Here is a 16202-nt window from a genome sequence, read left to right as displayed (position 1 = left end):
TGCGATGGAGGATATGTATGATGGGTATATAGGCACGGGATGATGGGATGGAGGATATGTATGATGGGTGTATGGGCACAGGACTATGGGATGGAGAAAGTGTGATGGGTATATGGGCAGTGAACTATGGGATAGAGAATGTGTGATGTGTATATGGGCATGAGACTATGAGATGGAGGATATATTTAATGGGTATATGGACACGGGACTATGGGATGGAGGATATGTATGATACGTATATGGACACAGGAATATGGGAAGGAAGATATGTATGATGGGTAAATGGGCACAGGACTATGGGATGGAGGATGTGTATGATGGTATATTGTCATTAGACTATGGGATGGAGGAAGTGTGATGGGTATATGGGCACTGGACTATGGGATAGAGAATGTGTGATGTGTATATGGGCATGAGATTATGAGATGGAGGATATGTTTAATGGGTATATGGGCACGGGACTATGGGATGGAGGATGTGTATGATGGTATATTGGCATTAGACTATGGGATGGAGGATATGTATCATGGATATATGGGCACGGGACTATGGGATGGAGGATATGTATGATGGGTATATGGGCAAGGGACTATGGGATGGAGGATGTGTATGATGGGTATATGGGGAAGGGACTATGGGATGGAGGATATGTATGATGGGTATATGGGCATGGGACTAGGGGATGGAGGTTATGTATGATGGGTATATGGGCACGGGATTATGGGATGGAGGATATGTATGATGGGTATATGGGCATGGGACTAGGGGATGGAGGTTATGTATGATGAGTATATTTGCACTGGACTATGGGATGGAGGATGTGTGATGGGTATATGGGCACTGGACTATAGGATAGAGAATGATTGATGTGTATATGGGCATATGACTATGGGATGGAGGATATGTATAATGGGTATATGGGCACAGGATTATGCGATGGAGGATATGTATGATACATATATGGACATAGGAATGTGGGATGGAGGATATGTTTGATGGGTATATTGGCACGGGACTATGGGATGGAGGATATGTATGATGGGTCTATGGGCACGGGACTATGGGATGGAGGATATGTATCATGGGTATACGTGCACAGGACTATGGGATGGAGGATTTGTATGATGGGTATATGGGCATGGGACTATGGGATGGAGGATGTGTATGATGGGTATATAGGCAAGGGACTATGGAATGGAGCATGTGTGATGGGTATATGGGCACTGGACTATGGGATGGAGGATATGTGTGATGGGTATATGGGCATGGGACTATGGGATGGAGGTTATGTATGATGGGTGTATGGACACGGGACTATGAGATGGAGGATGTGTGATGGGTATATGGGCACTGGACTATGGGATGGAGGATAATCATTATAATTTATTATAACTAACCAAAGTTAGTTGTTTATTATTATTATTATTATTATTATTATATTTATCATTATCAACTGTATGTAAGTAAGCCAAAATTCTTCTGAGAAAGCGTCTTGTGGATAGATGAGACCAAGATAGAACTTTTTGGTAAAGTGCATCATTCTACTGTTTACCAAAAAAAAATGAAGCCTATAAAGAAAATAATACAGTATATACAGTCAAATATTGTGATGTTTTGGGGTTGTTTTGCTGCCTCTGGCTTTCGCTGTGCAAGGCATCATGAAATCTGAAGATTACCAAAGGATTTTGGGTCGCAATATAGACCCCAGTGTCAGAAAGCTGGGTTTGCGTCCTAGGTCATGGGACTTTTAGCAGGACAATGACCCCAAACATACTTAAAGAAGCATTCAGAAATGGAAGAAAACAATGTGGTGGAGAGTTCTAAAGTGGCCAGCAATGAGTGTGGATCTAAATCTAATTGAGCACCTGTGGAGAGATGTTAACGTTGCTGTTGGGAGTTGACACCCTTGCAATATGAGAGACCTGGGGCACACTGCAAAAGAGTGGTTCAAAATTCCAGTTGAGAGGTGTAAGAACCTTTTTGATGTTTATAGGAAGCAATTGATGGCAGTTGTTTGTTCCAAAGGGTGGGCAACCATATATTAAGTTGGGGGTGCCAAGAATTTTGTCCAACCCATTTTTGGGGTTGTGTGTAAAATTATGTCCAATTTGCCTTTTTTTTCCTCTGTTTTTCTTTGTTGTGCATGGCTTCAATACACAAAAAAGAAGTAAATGTGTAATTACAATAATTTTCTGGGATAAATGCTTCATTTTCTTGAACAATTTCAAGAATGTCAACACTTTCGACCATGACTGTATAACAAGTAGCAAAAAGGACAAAGTACATGTGTATGAAATAAATCTATTTTCCATGTAAAAAGTATTAATATGCTACGCGCATAGTACTGACATGAAATCAATCACAGGACATAATCCGGATTCTAATTAGAAATCCATACCAAATGAGCGCTCCATGGTCCTTGTGATGGCCTCAGCCATGGGAAAAAGGGGTTGACGCATCACAGAGACCGTTGAATACTCATTTGATATGGATTTCTAATTAGAATCTGGATAATGTCTTGTGATTTCACCTCAGTACTGCTCACTTTACATGTTATTACTTTTTATATGACACATAGATTTATTTAAAGGCACATTTGTCCTTTCTGATACTTGTCATATAATACAGCACTGTTTATTTATGCATTATTCATTTTTTATTCACATTTATTATACTCAGTTATGGAGCCTTTTTTCATGCATCCATATTCCATAACCACTTTTAATACCAAATTATCCATTAACCTTCTGTAAGAAAAGTGTATTCATGTTACTCCATTGGTCCCTGTTGATGTCATTTTATCATTTACTGTGACTTTATTTCATTATGACATAAAATGGTAAATGAAAACAAAGATGTATACATTTTTTAGCATCAGTCCTTATTATGAACTCCATTGATAGGTGATATATTACAGAAAAATCCTAGATTTCTGGCATAACTCACTTTGTATATTCCTTTGAAAGGATGGCGACCTGCCGTCATTAACATATCTTCATTCCGCTCCAAAACACACCTAATGGGTCTTTTGTTTCTGAAACAAATAATACATACATTATATCAATTGGATACGAGGGAAAACTGGAACAATAAATCATACAAAACTTCCTGGATTAATGTGTGATATAAAATGCACTTGTTGTGGAGAAAATTGGTGAATGGGGTTTCCCTTGCCATGTGAATGTAGGCAGCCCTGGAAATAGGGTGACCGATAAAGAGAAAGAATAAAAGAAGGGTGACATGGTTGCTTATAGGTCAGATAATGTGAAGTACTTTGATCCCATGTTATTCCATGTGGTTTGAATGCTAGTAAAATGGCTGTTAATAAAGTTGGCTCCATAGAAAGACACACAAAGTTGTAAATATATGAATGTTTGCTCATGTTAGTTTCACCAACACTTACTTTTGAGCAGCTACAGCTGCCGCGCATGCAAAAATGCCTGGTTTGGTAATCTTTCCTCCAAATGCTCCACCAACTCTTTTTACATGAGACATGATCCTGTTAGAAGGAACGTCAAGAATGGAGGCCACTGAAAGCTGCAAATAAATTTTGAGACAAGACATTTACTGCAAACAACAATTTCTGTTGCTTAAATGGAAATGTAAAAAAAAATGAATTCATTTTTATAACAGGGCTACTTCATCTGTCTTTGTCATTAATGAAAAGGTAGACAGGGATTCTCAAGTCTTCTCTTGAGCAACTCATAACTCTGCAGTCTCCTTACTTCCTGGTTTCTGGCAGGGCGGGTTCTCAGAATTGAGTGACAGTTCTGGTGTGTAGTAGAGCTGTAGTATTAGTAGAACTATAAAACTCAGCAGAAGTTTTGTTGTATCACATTCAAAAGGGGATGCTTTTGAGGAAATTGCTTACTTGTGCAGTTGTTGGATCCTGGGTGGAGATGTATATATCAAATTCATTATCTTCTCCCTTTGGCACAACAAGGACAGAATTGGTTTCCATATAAAATTGTTCCTGTCCTCCAATATGAACTTCCCCTAAGAATAATTCAATAAGAATGCATTATAATCTCAATGTGTACAATTGATCTAAATAATAACATTTTTGACTGCCCACAGCCAACTTTATGCGTAGCTTAAGAGCTTACTAAATACTGGAATATATTTGAATTCAGTATATGAGGTTCTGTTCACATAAACATTTGCTATTTCTGATGTAGGAGCGGAGCAGCTAAAAGTACAAAAGTTCTTGTAACTGGAGAAAATGGCACAGAATGCAGCGATGGAGCCTTAAATGCAAATATGAACAGAGACTGAGCGCTAGACAGTAAGCTCCATCTAGTGCCAGCTGCATACTGATTTTGAATTTTTATTTTTGGGAACATACAGAGTTATAGATATCTTACCTTCAAGTATATGGTCAGCCATTTTAAAAGCTTCTTCTACATTCCCATGCAAAATTTGTTTTGAAGGTTCAAAGAATGAATTGTGCTTGATGGCATCCTATAAATGGACAATTTTACATTGCAACAATTAAAGTACAACAACTTCTAGAGCTCACTTATAAGTATCAAATGATTTCATTTTTAAAGACAACCTGTCAGCACGATTTTCTAATATAAAGTAAAGGCATGGCTGTATTGGTGCTGTAACACAGATCACATTGATACTTTAGGTGAATAAATCTGCTTTGTTCTTCTTTAATCACCATTTGAAACTTTCTACAAATTAGATTTCGGTTCACAAGGGCCGGGCTGTGCACTGGGTCTTCTCCTCCCTCTCTGTGGTTCCTTCCCCAAGCCCTCCGTCTGTGAATGACCGTCCTCTTCTCTATGAAATCTCAGCATTCACCTGTGATTCACAGGCTGGATGCAGGTGGAGGGGCTGGGGAATCACAGACAGGGAGGAAAAGAACTAATTAGTAGAAAACTTCAAATGCTGATTACAGGAGAACAACCAAGTGAATTTCTTCACCAAAGTTATAAATGTAATCAGTATTACAGCATCATTACAGTCATGTCTTTACTTTACATTACAAAATCGTGCTGACATGTTCTCTTTAAGAGCATGTGCAAAGCCAGACTAGAGTTAGGCCCACCAAGTGAAATAATTATGAGGGCACCTTCCATTAATAAACAATACTGTAGGCAACTGACAGGGAAGGTACTGAATGGGGTGTATATCTCTCCCAGAAAGTTAAGCTGGGAGAGATATTAAAAGATGGGTGGTACTGGTTGGTGCAGCAACTTAGCTGCTGAGCTATTTTATTCATGGTAGTTTTGGGCCGGGTTTTATAGGAGGGATGAGGATTTAATGGTGGGACTCATCACTCCCACTCCCACTCCAGTACTGGTAGTCCTGGAAGCTTAGCCTGCTCAGCTGAGAAAGGTCAACTCATTACAGACACAGAAAATGCTGGCTGAAAAGCTTCATTAGATGCACAGCTTCTGGACTGACATTATGTGTTCCTGAGGAAATGCATAGCGATTAAACATGCTAAATCACGATTTGCTCAAAGGCCAAGCCCGCTCACATCGCTGGTAGCGTGAGTCAGCAGTATGGTATGTTAGTTAGCACCTAACCAGGCACATCTTTGCTATTTTTGGTTTCTTTACTGTTTGTTACCTTTTTTGATGAAAATAAAGCCCTAAGCTTTCTTGATATGGACTGTGTCTCTATATGTCACTTATTTTCATGGTAATCTTTGCGTTACAGTAGGGGTGGGGAACCTTTCTCTGCCAAGGGCCATTTGGAAATCTATACTATCATTCGAAGGGCGTACAAATTGTGCAGTAACTCCTCCCACAAATTACATCCTGACGTTGGCACTGGTGTCAGTGTGTAATCTTTCATTATACACACCTCAGCGTTCAGTAGTGAACACTGGGTGCACGTGCTCACACAGCAAGAAGAAATGAAAAGGCAGGTAGCTGCCAAGATACAGCTGCTGACCCAAGCATTGCGGTGCCCGGTAATCTGTCGGGGAAGGAGAAAACGTCCCAAGGGCCTGAGGTTCCCCGCCCCTGCTTTACATACAGGAATCAGCATGTTGTATGGGATATTAAATCAAGGCCATACGAAATAAACCTGAGTAGGACATGATTTGTCCCATAATCACATGAGTTTATTTTCTACCTTTAGAGCTCTGCTAAGAGGCCTATGTTGCTACCAGATAAGCTTCAGGTGAACTAGGTCAACCTGCATTATACCTAGATTTTAAAATATGTAAAAATCTAAAAACTAATTTAGAAAGCATAACATAAGTAATACAATAGGGCATGATATCAATTCTTATTATAAACTGTATTTATAACAAATAAAGATTTGCAAAAACTATAAAATACTGATATATAGCGACTCGAATAACAGAATGCATTTATCTAACATATAGTGAACAAATTTGATGTATAAGTTTTGTATTTCATCATAAGGTCACTACAGGAAGAGTTTTAAAGGGGTTGGCCACTATTTATTGACCGCAGAGTCACCTTGTCGATGGTGGGACGGCTTTTATGCTATGTTTGATCAAATACAGTATTACTAAGAACTCTGTATGATTTAAATGCACTTTTGCTTTTTACTTATTTAATTATAGCAGGGTTTTTTCATTTTGTCTTTTGTAGGTTTTTGTATGCATTTTGGCCATGTGAACATGCATTTATATGCTGCATGTGTACCAACTCAAACCAAGCTCAATTTTTGTGTTTTTTCTTTGTATTTTTGCATTCTGTGCAAGCTGAGGTGTGGCCTCCCTCTCCTGAGCTGGAAATTGTATTTAAAGGCTTCCCCTGACTGGTGTCCTAGTGGTTGGGACCCGGTCCGTGTCTGCCCTTATTCATACAGATGTCAGCTTTGACACATGATAAGGTTATTAATATTAGACAGTGTAGGACCGCCCCGACCGCAGTCACCTTGTCGATGGTGGGACGGCTTTTATGCTATGTTTCATCAAATACAGTATTACTAAGAACTCTGTATGATTTAAATGCACTTTTGCTTTTTACTTATTTAATTATAGCAGGGTTTTTCATTTTGTCTTTTGTAAGTTTTTGTATGCCTTTTGGCCATGTGAACATGCATTTATATGCTGCATGTGTACCAACTCAAACCAAGCTCAATTTTTGTATTTTTTATTCGTGGCCTATCCCTAGACTAGACAATAAATAAAAAACCTTCGGCACAAGATATGGACGTGAATAAAGGTTGTTTTTGCAAGTAACTTTATTCGAGCTACAAATAAAGAAAGAGATAATGACCAACGTTTCAGCCATTTGGACCTTTTGTTTTGCTGTTGGAATATAGAGAACGCGGCCAGATACAGCATATCCACCCCGACCACTTTAGTTTTGATGGAGCTGCTGTGTTTTGGAAGCAACCGTCAAGTCCCGTCCGCCACCAGTAACAGCTGATCGGCGGAGGTGTCACACTGCCACCAATCAGATATTGATGGCCTATCCCAAAAATAAACCATCAATAAAAAGTGGCCAACCTTTTTACATACCACAATGATATTATCTTAATGGGCAATTTACTAAAATAAATGGTGCTAAATAAAGTTTTGCTTTAAACTTAAATACATATGGAACCAATGAGTGCGTTCAGAAACACATTTCAGTACCTCAATTGTGAGAATCAGTGGTTCCTGATCTTTATAGCTTATCTTGACTTTTGCGGCCGCTCTTCTTGCATGTTCAGGAGTGTCTGCGACTATAGCACATATTATTTGTCCAACACACACAACCTAAAGAGGAATATACAGCAAAAGGCGTGAATGCAATTAGATAAGAGTATCTAGATACAGATTTAAATGATTAAAGGACAGGACAAAAGTTTAAAAATGGTTGATTACTACTTGCGCAACCTCTTTGGCACCCATGACACTTGTGAACCAAAAGGAGTTAGGGTACCGTTACACCTAGCGATGCACCAGCGATCCCGACCAGCGATATGACGCGGTCAGGATCGCTGGTGCATCGCTAGGTGGTCGCTAGTGAGCTGCCAAACAGGCAGATCTCACTAGCGACATCGCTGGGGACGGGGGTCACTACTTACCTGTCAGACGCGGCGATCCTGCGTCCTCCCGCCCGGCTCCACACGTCGCTCGTCGGCGCCACAGGAAGCGCCGCAGGAAGTGACCGACGAGGAATGGTCCAGCAGCTTCTCGTGCGACCAGCGATAACCAGCGGGGGAGCCGGTCGGAGGTAAGTATCACATGCAGCAATATCGCTAGCAATATCACTGCAATGTCACAAAATCGGTGACTTTACAGAGATATTGCTAGCGATATCGCAGTGTGTAACGGGGGCTTTATATTCACTGGCACATAGCCATAGACAAAGTGTGCAAAACATACTCTTCAAGATAACATGTATTTAAGACAAAGCACAGTAAAAGATTACCATAAGTGGTAGGGCGAAAAAAAGAAAAAAAATGTTGTAAAGAATAAAAAAACACTTCTTCCTTACAGAAATAGCACCACATTTGCAATACCAAATGCAACAAATGTGGCACTGTTTTTTTTGAAGAGAGTAGTCACATTTTTCAAAATCTGGATCACCACTTTAGATGACATCTGTATATAAATGAATTAGTCATTTGCACCAGAATGGCTGACATGTGGTAAAAAATCTTGGACAAAACTGAAATTGTCTGTTCGGTATCTGCCACTTACCTGGGAAAATGTGGCCAATGCAGGACCAACAGTTAAGAGGAATGATTGAAATGGGCCATTATTCCCATGCAAAGTATATGGTCAGCTGAAATTGTTTGTATTACTGGATGTACAGTAAACTAAATAAATCACTGAGACCTGGTGAGCCGGGTGTTATTACGTTGATTGTCAGAGTGGCTAATCCTTATTGAAACTTGTCAAGCCTGATATTCAAATTAACAATTAGCAGGACACTTAAAATTCTCAGTTTAATATCATGCAGGAATGCTTTCAATATGGATTGTACAGAAAACCTGATATGGATTTTCAAAGTAAGTATACCAGCCTTCTCGGGTCTTGGATATAATTAATTATGTGTGGAGTTTCTATTGTGAAATCTGGTGACAGATCAACTCAGTGCTCAATGCCTTAAGGTACTGTCACACTTAGAGATGCACCAGCGATCCCGACCAGCGATATGACGCTGTCAGGATCGCTGGTGCATCTCTAAGTGGTCGCTAGTGAGCTGCCACACAGGCAGATCTCACCAGCGACATCGCTGGGGACGGGGGTCGCTACTTACCTGTCACACTAGGCGATCCTGCGTCCTCCCGCCCGGCTTCACGCTCGTCGCTCGTCTCTCCACAGGAAGCGCCGCAGGAAGCTGACGACGAGAAACAGTCCAGCCTGTTCTCGCGCGATCAGCGATAATCAGCGGGGGAGCGGGTCGTAGGCAAGTATCAGACACAGCGATATCGCTAGCAATATCGCTGTAATGTCACAAGTTATAGCGATATTGCTAGCGATATCGCTTAGTGTGACAGGCCCTTTAATGTTAATATTTATAGAATCATCTCGCATATACACATTCATTAGGACTATTATTTACCTCTTCCTCTGAAAATAATGGACCTTGTCCAGAGATGTCATTGGGTCCGGGGACATCCTTTGCTCTTATAACTTCAACCACACCAGGACTTTTGAGAGCATCAGATTCATCTATAGACCTAAAAATATAATTGCAATTTCACAGTTAATGTATTTCATTATAAATTGTACCGTATTTTAAATTCCACATACTAAACGGTATGTTAAAAACACTAAACACGGGTTCACATTAGCGTTTCGGTCCGCAGCGTGGCGCTGCGGACCTCTTTCCTTAAGCTCCACCTGAGTACCTATCTTTAACATTGTGTACGCAGGGACATGCATTGTATGCGGATGCGTCCGTGTGCGTCGTTTTGACGTGCCCGCCGAACGCAACATGTGGTTTTGTCCTGAGGAAGAGGTCCTGCATGACCTCGAAACATGTTGACTATTATCCTGTTTGAAATAAAGCTTTGAAGGATATCGTCCACCATTCATCTTTATCAGCAGTGCAGATTTGTACACATACACATTTCACCATTATCATCGGTCTTTGGACCGTGTCCTGCAGCAGCGGATCCATGCTTTTTACATGTTGCTTAGTGGCAACAAAACAAGGTGAGCGTACCTCTCCACGGTGCACCCCATGTTTTTAAACAGTTAAGACTAGTGTTGAGCATTCCGATACCGCAAGTATCGGGTATCGGCCGATACTTGCTGTATCGGAATTCCGATACCGACTTCCGATATTTTTTCAATATCGGAATTCGGCATCGGAATCGGAAGTTCAAAGTTGATTGACAGACTGACGTCATCATGATGCGCGGTGTGTGCGCATCATGATGCGCCGTCATTTCGGGCCTTCCGGGGGTCTCTGCCGGCCTGCCGGGGGGCTGTGCCGGCCTGCCGGGGGGCTGTGTGGACTGCCCGGGGTCTGTACCGGCCTGCCGGTGGTCTGTGCACCCTGTGGGGGTCTGTACCGGCCTGCCGGGGGGCTGTGCCGGCCTGCCGGTGGTCTGTGCACCCTGTGGGGGTCTGTACCGGCCTGCCGGGGGGCTGTGCCGGCCTGCCGGTGGTCTGTGCACCCTGTGGGGGTCTGTACCGGCCTGCCGGGGGTCTGTACCGGCCTGCCGGGGGTCTGTGCCGGCCTGCCGGGGGGCTGTGCTGATGTCCGGGGGTCTGTGCAAGCATCGTCCGATAGGACTACAAGTCCCATCGGGCGATGCCTGCTACCATGACAGTGATTGACACATTAGCCAATGATGGGACAGTAGTAGTCCCATCATCCGGCTAATGTGTTAAATGTTAAAAAAAAAAAAAAAATACTACATACATACTACATGCATGCTACATACATACTACATGCTACATACATACTACATACATACTACATACATACTACATGCATGCTACATACATACTACATGCTACATACATACTACATATATACTACATACATACTACATGCATGCTACATACATACTACATACATACTACATGCATGCTACATACATACTACATATATACTACATACATGCTACATATATACTACATACATGCTACATGCTACATACATACTACATACATACTACATGCATGCTACATACATACTACATGCATGCTACATACATACTACATGCATGCTACATGCATGCTACATACATACTACATGCTACATACATACCACATACATACTACATACATACTACATACTACATATATACTACATGCATGCTACATACATACTACATGCTACATACATACCACATACATACTACATACATGCTACATACTACATACATACTACATACATACTATATGCATGCTACATACATACTACATGCATGCTACATACATACTACATGCCACATACATACTACATACATACTACATGCTACATACATACTACATATATACTACATGCATGCTACATACATACTACATGCTACATACATACCACATACATACTACATACATGCTACATACATACTACATATATACTACATGCATGCTACATACATACTACATATATACTACATGCATGCTACATACATACTACATGCTACATGCATGCTACATACATACTACATGCTACATACATACCACATATATACTACATACATACAATACATTCATACAATACATACATAGACATACAGTACATATAACATAGAGTAACATACTTACCAATACTTGTCACATTGTTCCCCGAAGCCATTGTCTTTTCCGGAATAAATATTAACATAACAAACCACAAAAATACTCACCCACGATCCGAAGCAGTCCACGAGTGTGTCCCACGACGATCTTGGGTAGAGAACGGCAGCATCAGATGATGCTGCCGTTCTCTACGGGCTGCAGGAATCCAATGACGGAAGGTAGGTATCCTTCCGCACTGTATTCCTCCGCCACTTAAAAAAAAAAAAGTCCCTAGTCTCACTTTATGCCATTGCTGCGTGGGAAATTCCCACACAGCAATGGCATAAAGTGAGACTAGGGACTTTTTTTTTTTTATGCCATTGCTGCGTGGGAAATTCCCACACAGCAATGGCATAAAGTGAGACTAGGGACTTTTTTTTTTTTTTTTAAGTGGCGGAGGAATACAGTGCGGAAGGATACCTACCTTCCGTCATTGGATTCCTGCAGCCCGTAGAGAACGGCAGCAACAGCTGATGCTGCAGTTCTCTACCCAAGATCGTCGTGGGACACACTCGTGGACTGCTTCGGATCGTGGGTGAGTATTTTTGTGGTTTGTTATGTTAATATTTATTCCGGAAAAGACAATGGCTTCGGGGAACAATGTGACAAGTATTGGTAAGTATGTTACTCTATGTTATATGTACTGTATGTCTATGTATGTATTGTATGAATGTATTGTATGTATGTAGTATATATGTGGTATGTATGTAGCATGTAGTATGTATGTAGCATGCATGTAGCATGCAGTATGTATGTAGCATGCATGTAGTATATATGTAGTATGTATGTGGTATGTATGTAGCATGTAGTATGTATGTAGCATGTAGTATGTATGTAGCATGCATGTAGCATGCATGTAGTATGTATGTAGCATGCATGTAGTATGTATGTAGCATGCATGTAGTATGTATGTAGTATGCATGTAGTATGTATGTAGTATGTAGCATGCATGTAGTATGTATGTAGCATGTAGTATGTATGTAGCATGCATGTAGTATATATGTGTTATGTATGTAGCATGCATGTAGTATGTATGTAGTATATATGTGGTATGTATGTAGCATGCAGTATGTATGTAGCATGCATGTAGTATATATGTAGTATGTATGTTGCATGTAGTATTTATGTAGTATGAATGTAGCATGTATGTAGTATGAATGTAGCATGTATGTAGTATGCATGTTGTATGTATGTAGCATGTAATTTTTTTTTTTTTTTTTTTACATTTAACACATTAGCCGGATGATGGGACTACTACTGTCCCATCATTGGCTAATGTGTCAATCACTGTCATGGTAGCAGGCATCGCCCGATGGGACTTGTAGTCCCATCGGACGATGCCTGCACAGACCACCGGCAGGCCGGCACAGCCCCCCGGCAGGCCGGCACAGCCCCCCGGCAGGCCGGCACAGCCCCCCGGAGCCTGCACAGCCCCCCGGCAGGCCGGCACAGCCCCCCGGCAGGCCGGCACAGCCCACCGGCAGGCCGGCACAGACCACCGGAGCCTGCACAGACCCCCTGGCAGGCCGGCACAGCCCCCCGAAAGGCCCGTACAGACCCCAGAGAGGCTGTACAAGGGCAGGAAAGGGTTTTTCTTATTCCGATACCGGAAGTCCCATAGACTTGAATGGGACTTCCGGTATCGGAATCGGCGATACCGATACTTTTTTTAAAGATCGGCCGATACCATACTTTGAAGTATCGGACGGTATCGCTCAACTCTAGTTAAGACCCTATTTGCGCTTTATTCACTCTCCAGATTTTCTACTTCTAAAAGTTTCTCTTGGCATAATAGTGGGCCCCTTCTTTTCTACAACTTTTCATTACTTCCTTGTATTACCCCTAGATGTAGTTTCTACAAAGGAGCCTGGTAATTATGGACTGATCAAGCACTTTTCCCATCCAAAAAGCATGTCAATCAATTATGATATTTCTTTTTTTACATGTCTGCCTCCCTGGTCAAGGGTGATAAACACGGAGAACTCTTGGTGAAGTTTGTTGAGTTGGTGGTCTGACTTCTCTGGGTTCATCTGAAATGTTGTTTCATTAACAGCAATTATTATTATAATTATTTCTTTCCCATAGGATGCTTCATATTGTGCCACTATTTTAAACTTTTCATTTTATTTTTAGAGTGGGTGGTGCTAGATTAGACTGAAAGCAAAAGAAACATTCCTGATTACTAGTGATGAGCGAACACTAAAATACATGGGTGCTCGTTGCTCAGGTCGAGCAAATTGGAATGCTAGGGTGCTCGACCTGAACAACAAGCCCAATGTAGGTCTATGGGAAAACCGGGTATTTTTTCCGCGAGAGTCCTTTTAGCGTCTAAAAATGTCTGAAAATGATGGAAACAGTGCTCAAATTACATGGGAATATCATGGTGAAGACCCTTGGAAGCATTTTTGACTCCCAAGTCACAGCTGTGAACAATGTTGTCAGAGTCTTACGCCATTTTTACAGGCGCACAATAAAACATACAAAACCATAATGGATTTTCCTGGGAAATATGTTAAGGAACATCCTTTCCAGGCTAATGACTTTTATATAAGGCAAAATAAATAAACCAAAACCAAAATGTTCCTCCACCACTTGGGGTATGTTCACATGTAGCGTTTTTGATGCGTTTTTCAACTTTACCATTGCTTTCAACCAAGACAAATGGATTCACTGGTAAATGTCATTTTAATTTTACAACTATATTTGGCCATGTGGTGTGTGACACATCATCAGACACATCCTGTTTCATTAATAAGGAGGGACTCTGAAAGTCACAAAGTCTATTTTCATAGGGCCAGCAGTCAGCCCTCACTATTCTTAGAGAGCCATCAGTCAGCTATGCTTTGTTGTTCCCATTATTAAACATTGGGTCCCTTATACTGCTATTGCGTATGCAGTGAGTGGCAGGGCTGCCCAAAATTTGGACGCACCCCAACAATCCATTGAACAGACGTCATGGATGACCACATGCAACCAAAGTTTCAAGTATTCATTTGGTACTCTCATACTGTTTGCTTATGCATTGAATGCAAGGCCTGCCCTGCACCAAAGTTACATGCACGCCAATAAGACTTTGAAGCAATGTACTGGATGGCCACATTAAACCAAAGTTCCTATTCTTATTTATTTGGTACTGGCATACTGTTTGCCTATGCATTGAATGCAAGGTCTGCCCTGCACCAAAGTTACATGCACCCCAATAAGCCTTTGAACCCACTGTAACAGCGTGTCCCTCCCCCGGCCTGTGTTCCTGGACTGTAATGTAATCAGGCCTAGGTCCACCTCACTTGTACTGCATCTAGTGGTGGATTCTGTCTTTGTTCCCTTCTGCAAGGGGCATCTTCAATACACAAACCTGTACACAGGCTGCAGCTGTGGCTGGATCCTGGTATCATGTATGGAGATTGGAGATTATTTTGCCACATGGAATTGTGATGTCTCCTGACCCTACTGGATTTGAGGACTGAATCTAAAGACTGTTGTTATGTGGTGACCTGCGAAGGGCTGGGATCTTATGCTGAGGTGAGATCCGAGTGACCATGTGTAAGCTGCCATGTGGGACTGTGTTGTGTCCCTCATCTGCTGGATCCATTGAATTCACCCAAGGACTATTTCTATTTTCCTGGTGTCGGATTGCCAGGTGGCACCCCCCGGATCTGCTCCCTTTGTGTGGACTCATTGTGGACTCATTACGGATGCTGCAGAACTACTTTGATTTGTGTTGCTCCAGTTCACTGTTCCAATAAATCTTGTTGGATTGCTTATTGGCCTGGTGTCTCTTCCTGCTCTGTTGCATACCCCGTCACAAGCTGGTGGCAAGCAGTGGGGTCATAGCAGAAGGAATGGAGGATAGCAGCCCATCAATGTCTGTAATCGGAACCTCAGGATACAGAAACTAGACTGTGGGGAGTTTCCAAACAAAAGCCTGTGAATTAGGAGTCTGTTACAAAGGACTAATCAAAAAATTTTTGGCACTCAACTTGTTGCAAAGATGAAGAATTTTTATTTGCAGTCACAAATATAGACGTTTCGGCTGTATCAACTAGCCTTCATCAGTAAACTGCAAAGTTTAAAATTAGGCTCTCGGTTTCCTACTGTTCTCCTAATTCATAAGGTATGGGAAAAAGTTAAACAGATAAGGGGTGTCACGGGCCTTACCAAATACTCTCCTGTATGGGATAATGTAAATTTGCAAAAATTCGGGCAAATGGAAGGATTTGGGCTCTGGAGAGAGGCAGGAATCAGAAGGATGGGTCAGGGGAGACTTAAGCCATTTATGGAGCTGCAAACAGAATTCCAGTTACCGCATTCAAATTTGTTTCATTATAAAAGAATTCAGCATGCGTATCGGTCGCAATGTCGGAGGAAACTTATTGAGATCCAGATTGATATCACGCTGGCCTCCATTTTGGAGAACAGCGGGACAAGGGGGGCAATCTCAGAAGTGTGTAGAGATTTATTATTCACTTTTCTAGTCAAACATCCCATCAAGTCTAGAGTGAAATGGGAGGTTGAATTGGGAGAGATA

General features: G+C 41.6%; 1 protein-coding gene and 1 long non-coding RNA gene across 10 annotated transcripts in view; one reads left to right on the top strand and one right to left on the bottom strand.

Annotated features, from left to right (window-relative positions):
* Positions 1–16202, bottom strand: part of LOC141054222 (aldehyde oxidase 1-like) — a 409838-nt gene that overhangs the window by 93687 nt on the left and 299949 nt on the right. For all 9 annotated transcript variants that reach the window (XM_073551460.1, XM_073551462.1, XM_073551454.1 and 6 more), the window contains 6 exons: positions 9498–9615; positions 7577–7699; positions 4365–4461; positions 3872–3996; positions 3404–3537; positions 2947–3034 (listed from right to left, as the gene is read on the bottom strand). In XM_073551460.1, the coding sequence (XP_073407561.1) occupies positions 2947–3034; positions 3404–3537; positions 3872–3996; positions 4365–4461; positions 7577–7699; positions 9498–9615 (685 nt within the window). The remainder of the gene's footprint in view (positions 1–2946; positions 3035–3403; positions 3538–3871; positions 3997–4364; positions 4462–7576; positions 7700–9497; positions 9616–16202) is intronic.
* The window catches only part of LOC141054225 (uncharacterized), a 140436-nt gene that overhangs the window by 21690 nt on the left and 102544 nt on the right, over positions 1–16202 (top strand). The window lies entirely within an intron of this gene.

This window comes from Dendrobates tinctorius, unplaced genomic scaffold, assembly GCF_039654945.1.
Source record: "Dendrobates tinctorius isolate UK_male_01 unplaced genomic scaffold, ASM3965494v1 ptg000177l, whole genome shotgun sequence".
Classification (NCBI taxonomy): domain Eukaryota; kingdom Metazoa; phylum Chordata; class Amphibia; order Anura; family Dendrobatidae; genus Dendrobates; species Dendrobates tinctorius.
The sequence above is the reverse complement of the archived record's forward strand: the minus strand, read 5'-3'. Positions and strand labels throughout refer to the sequence as shown.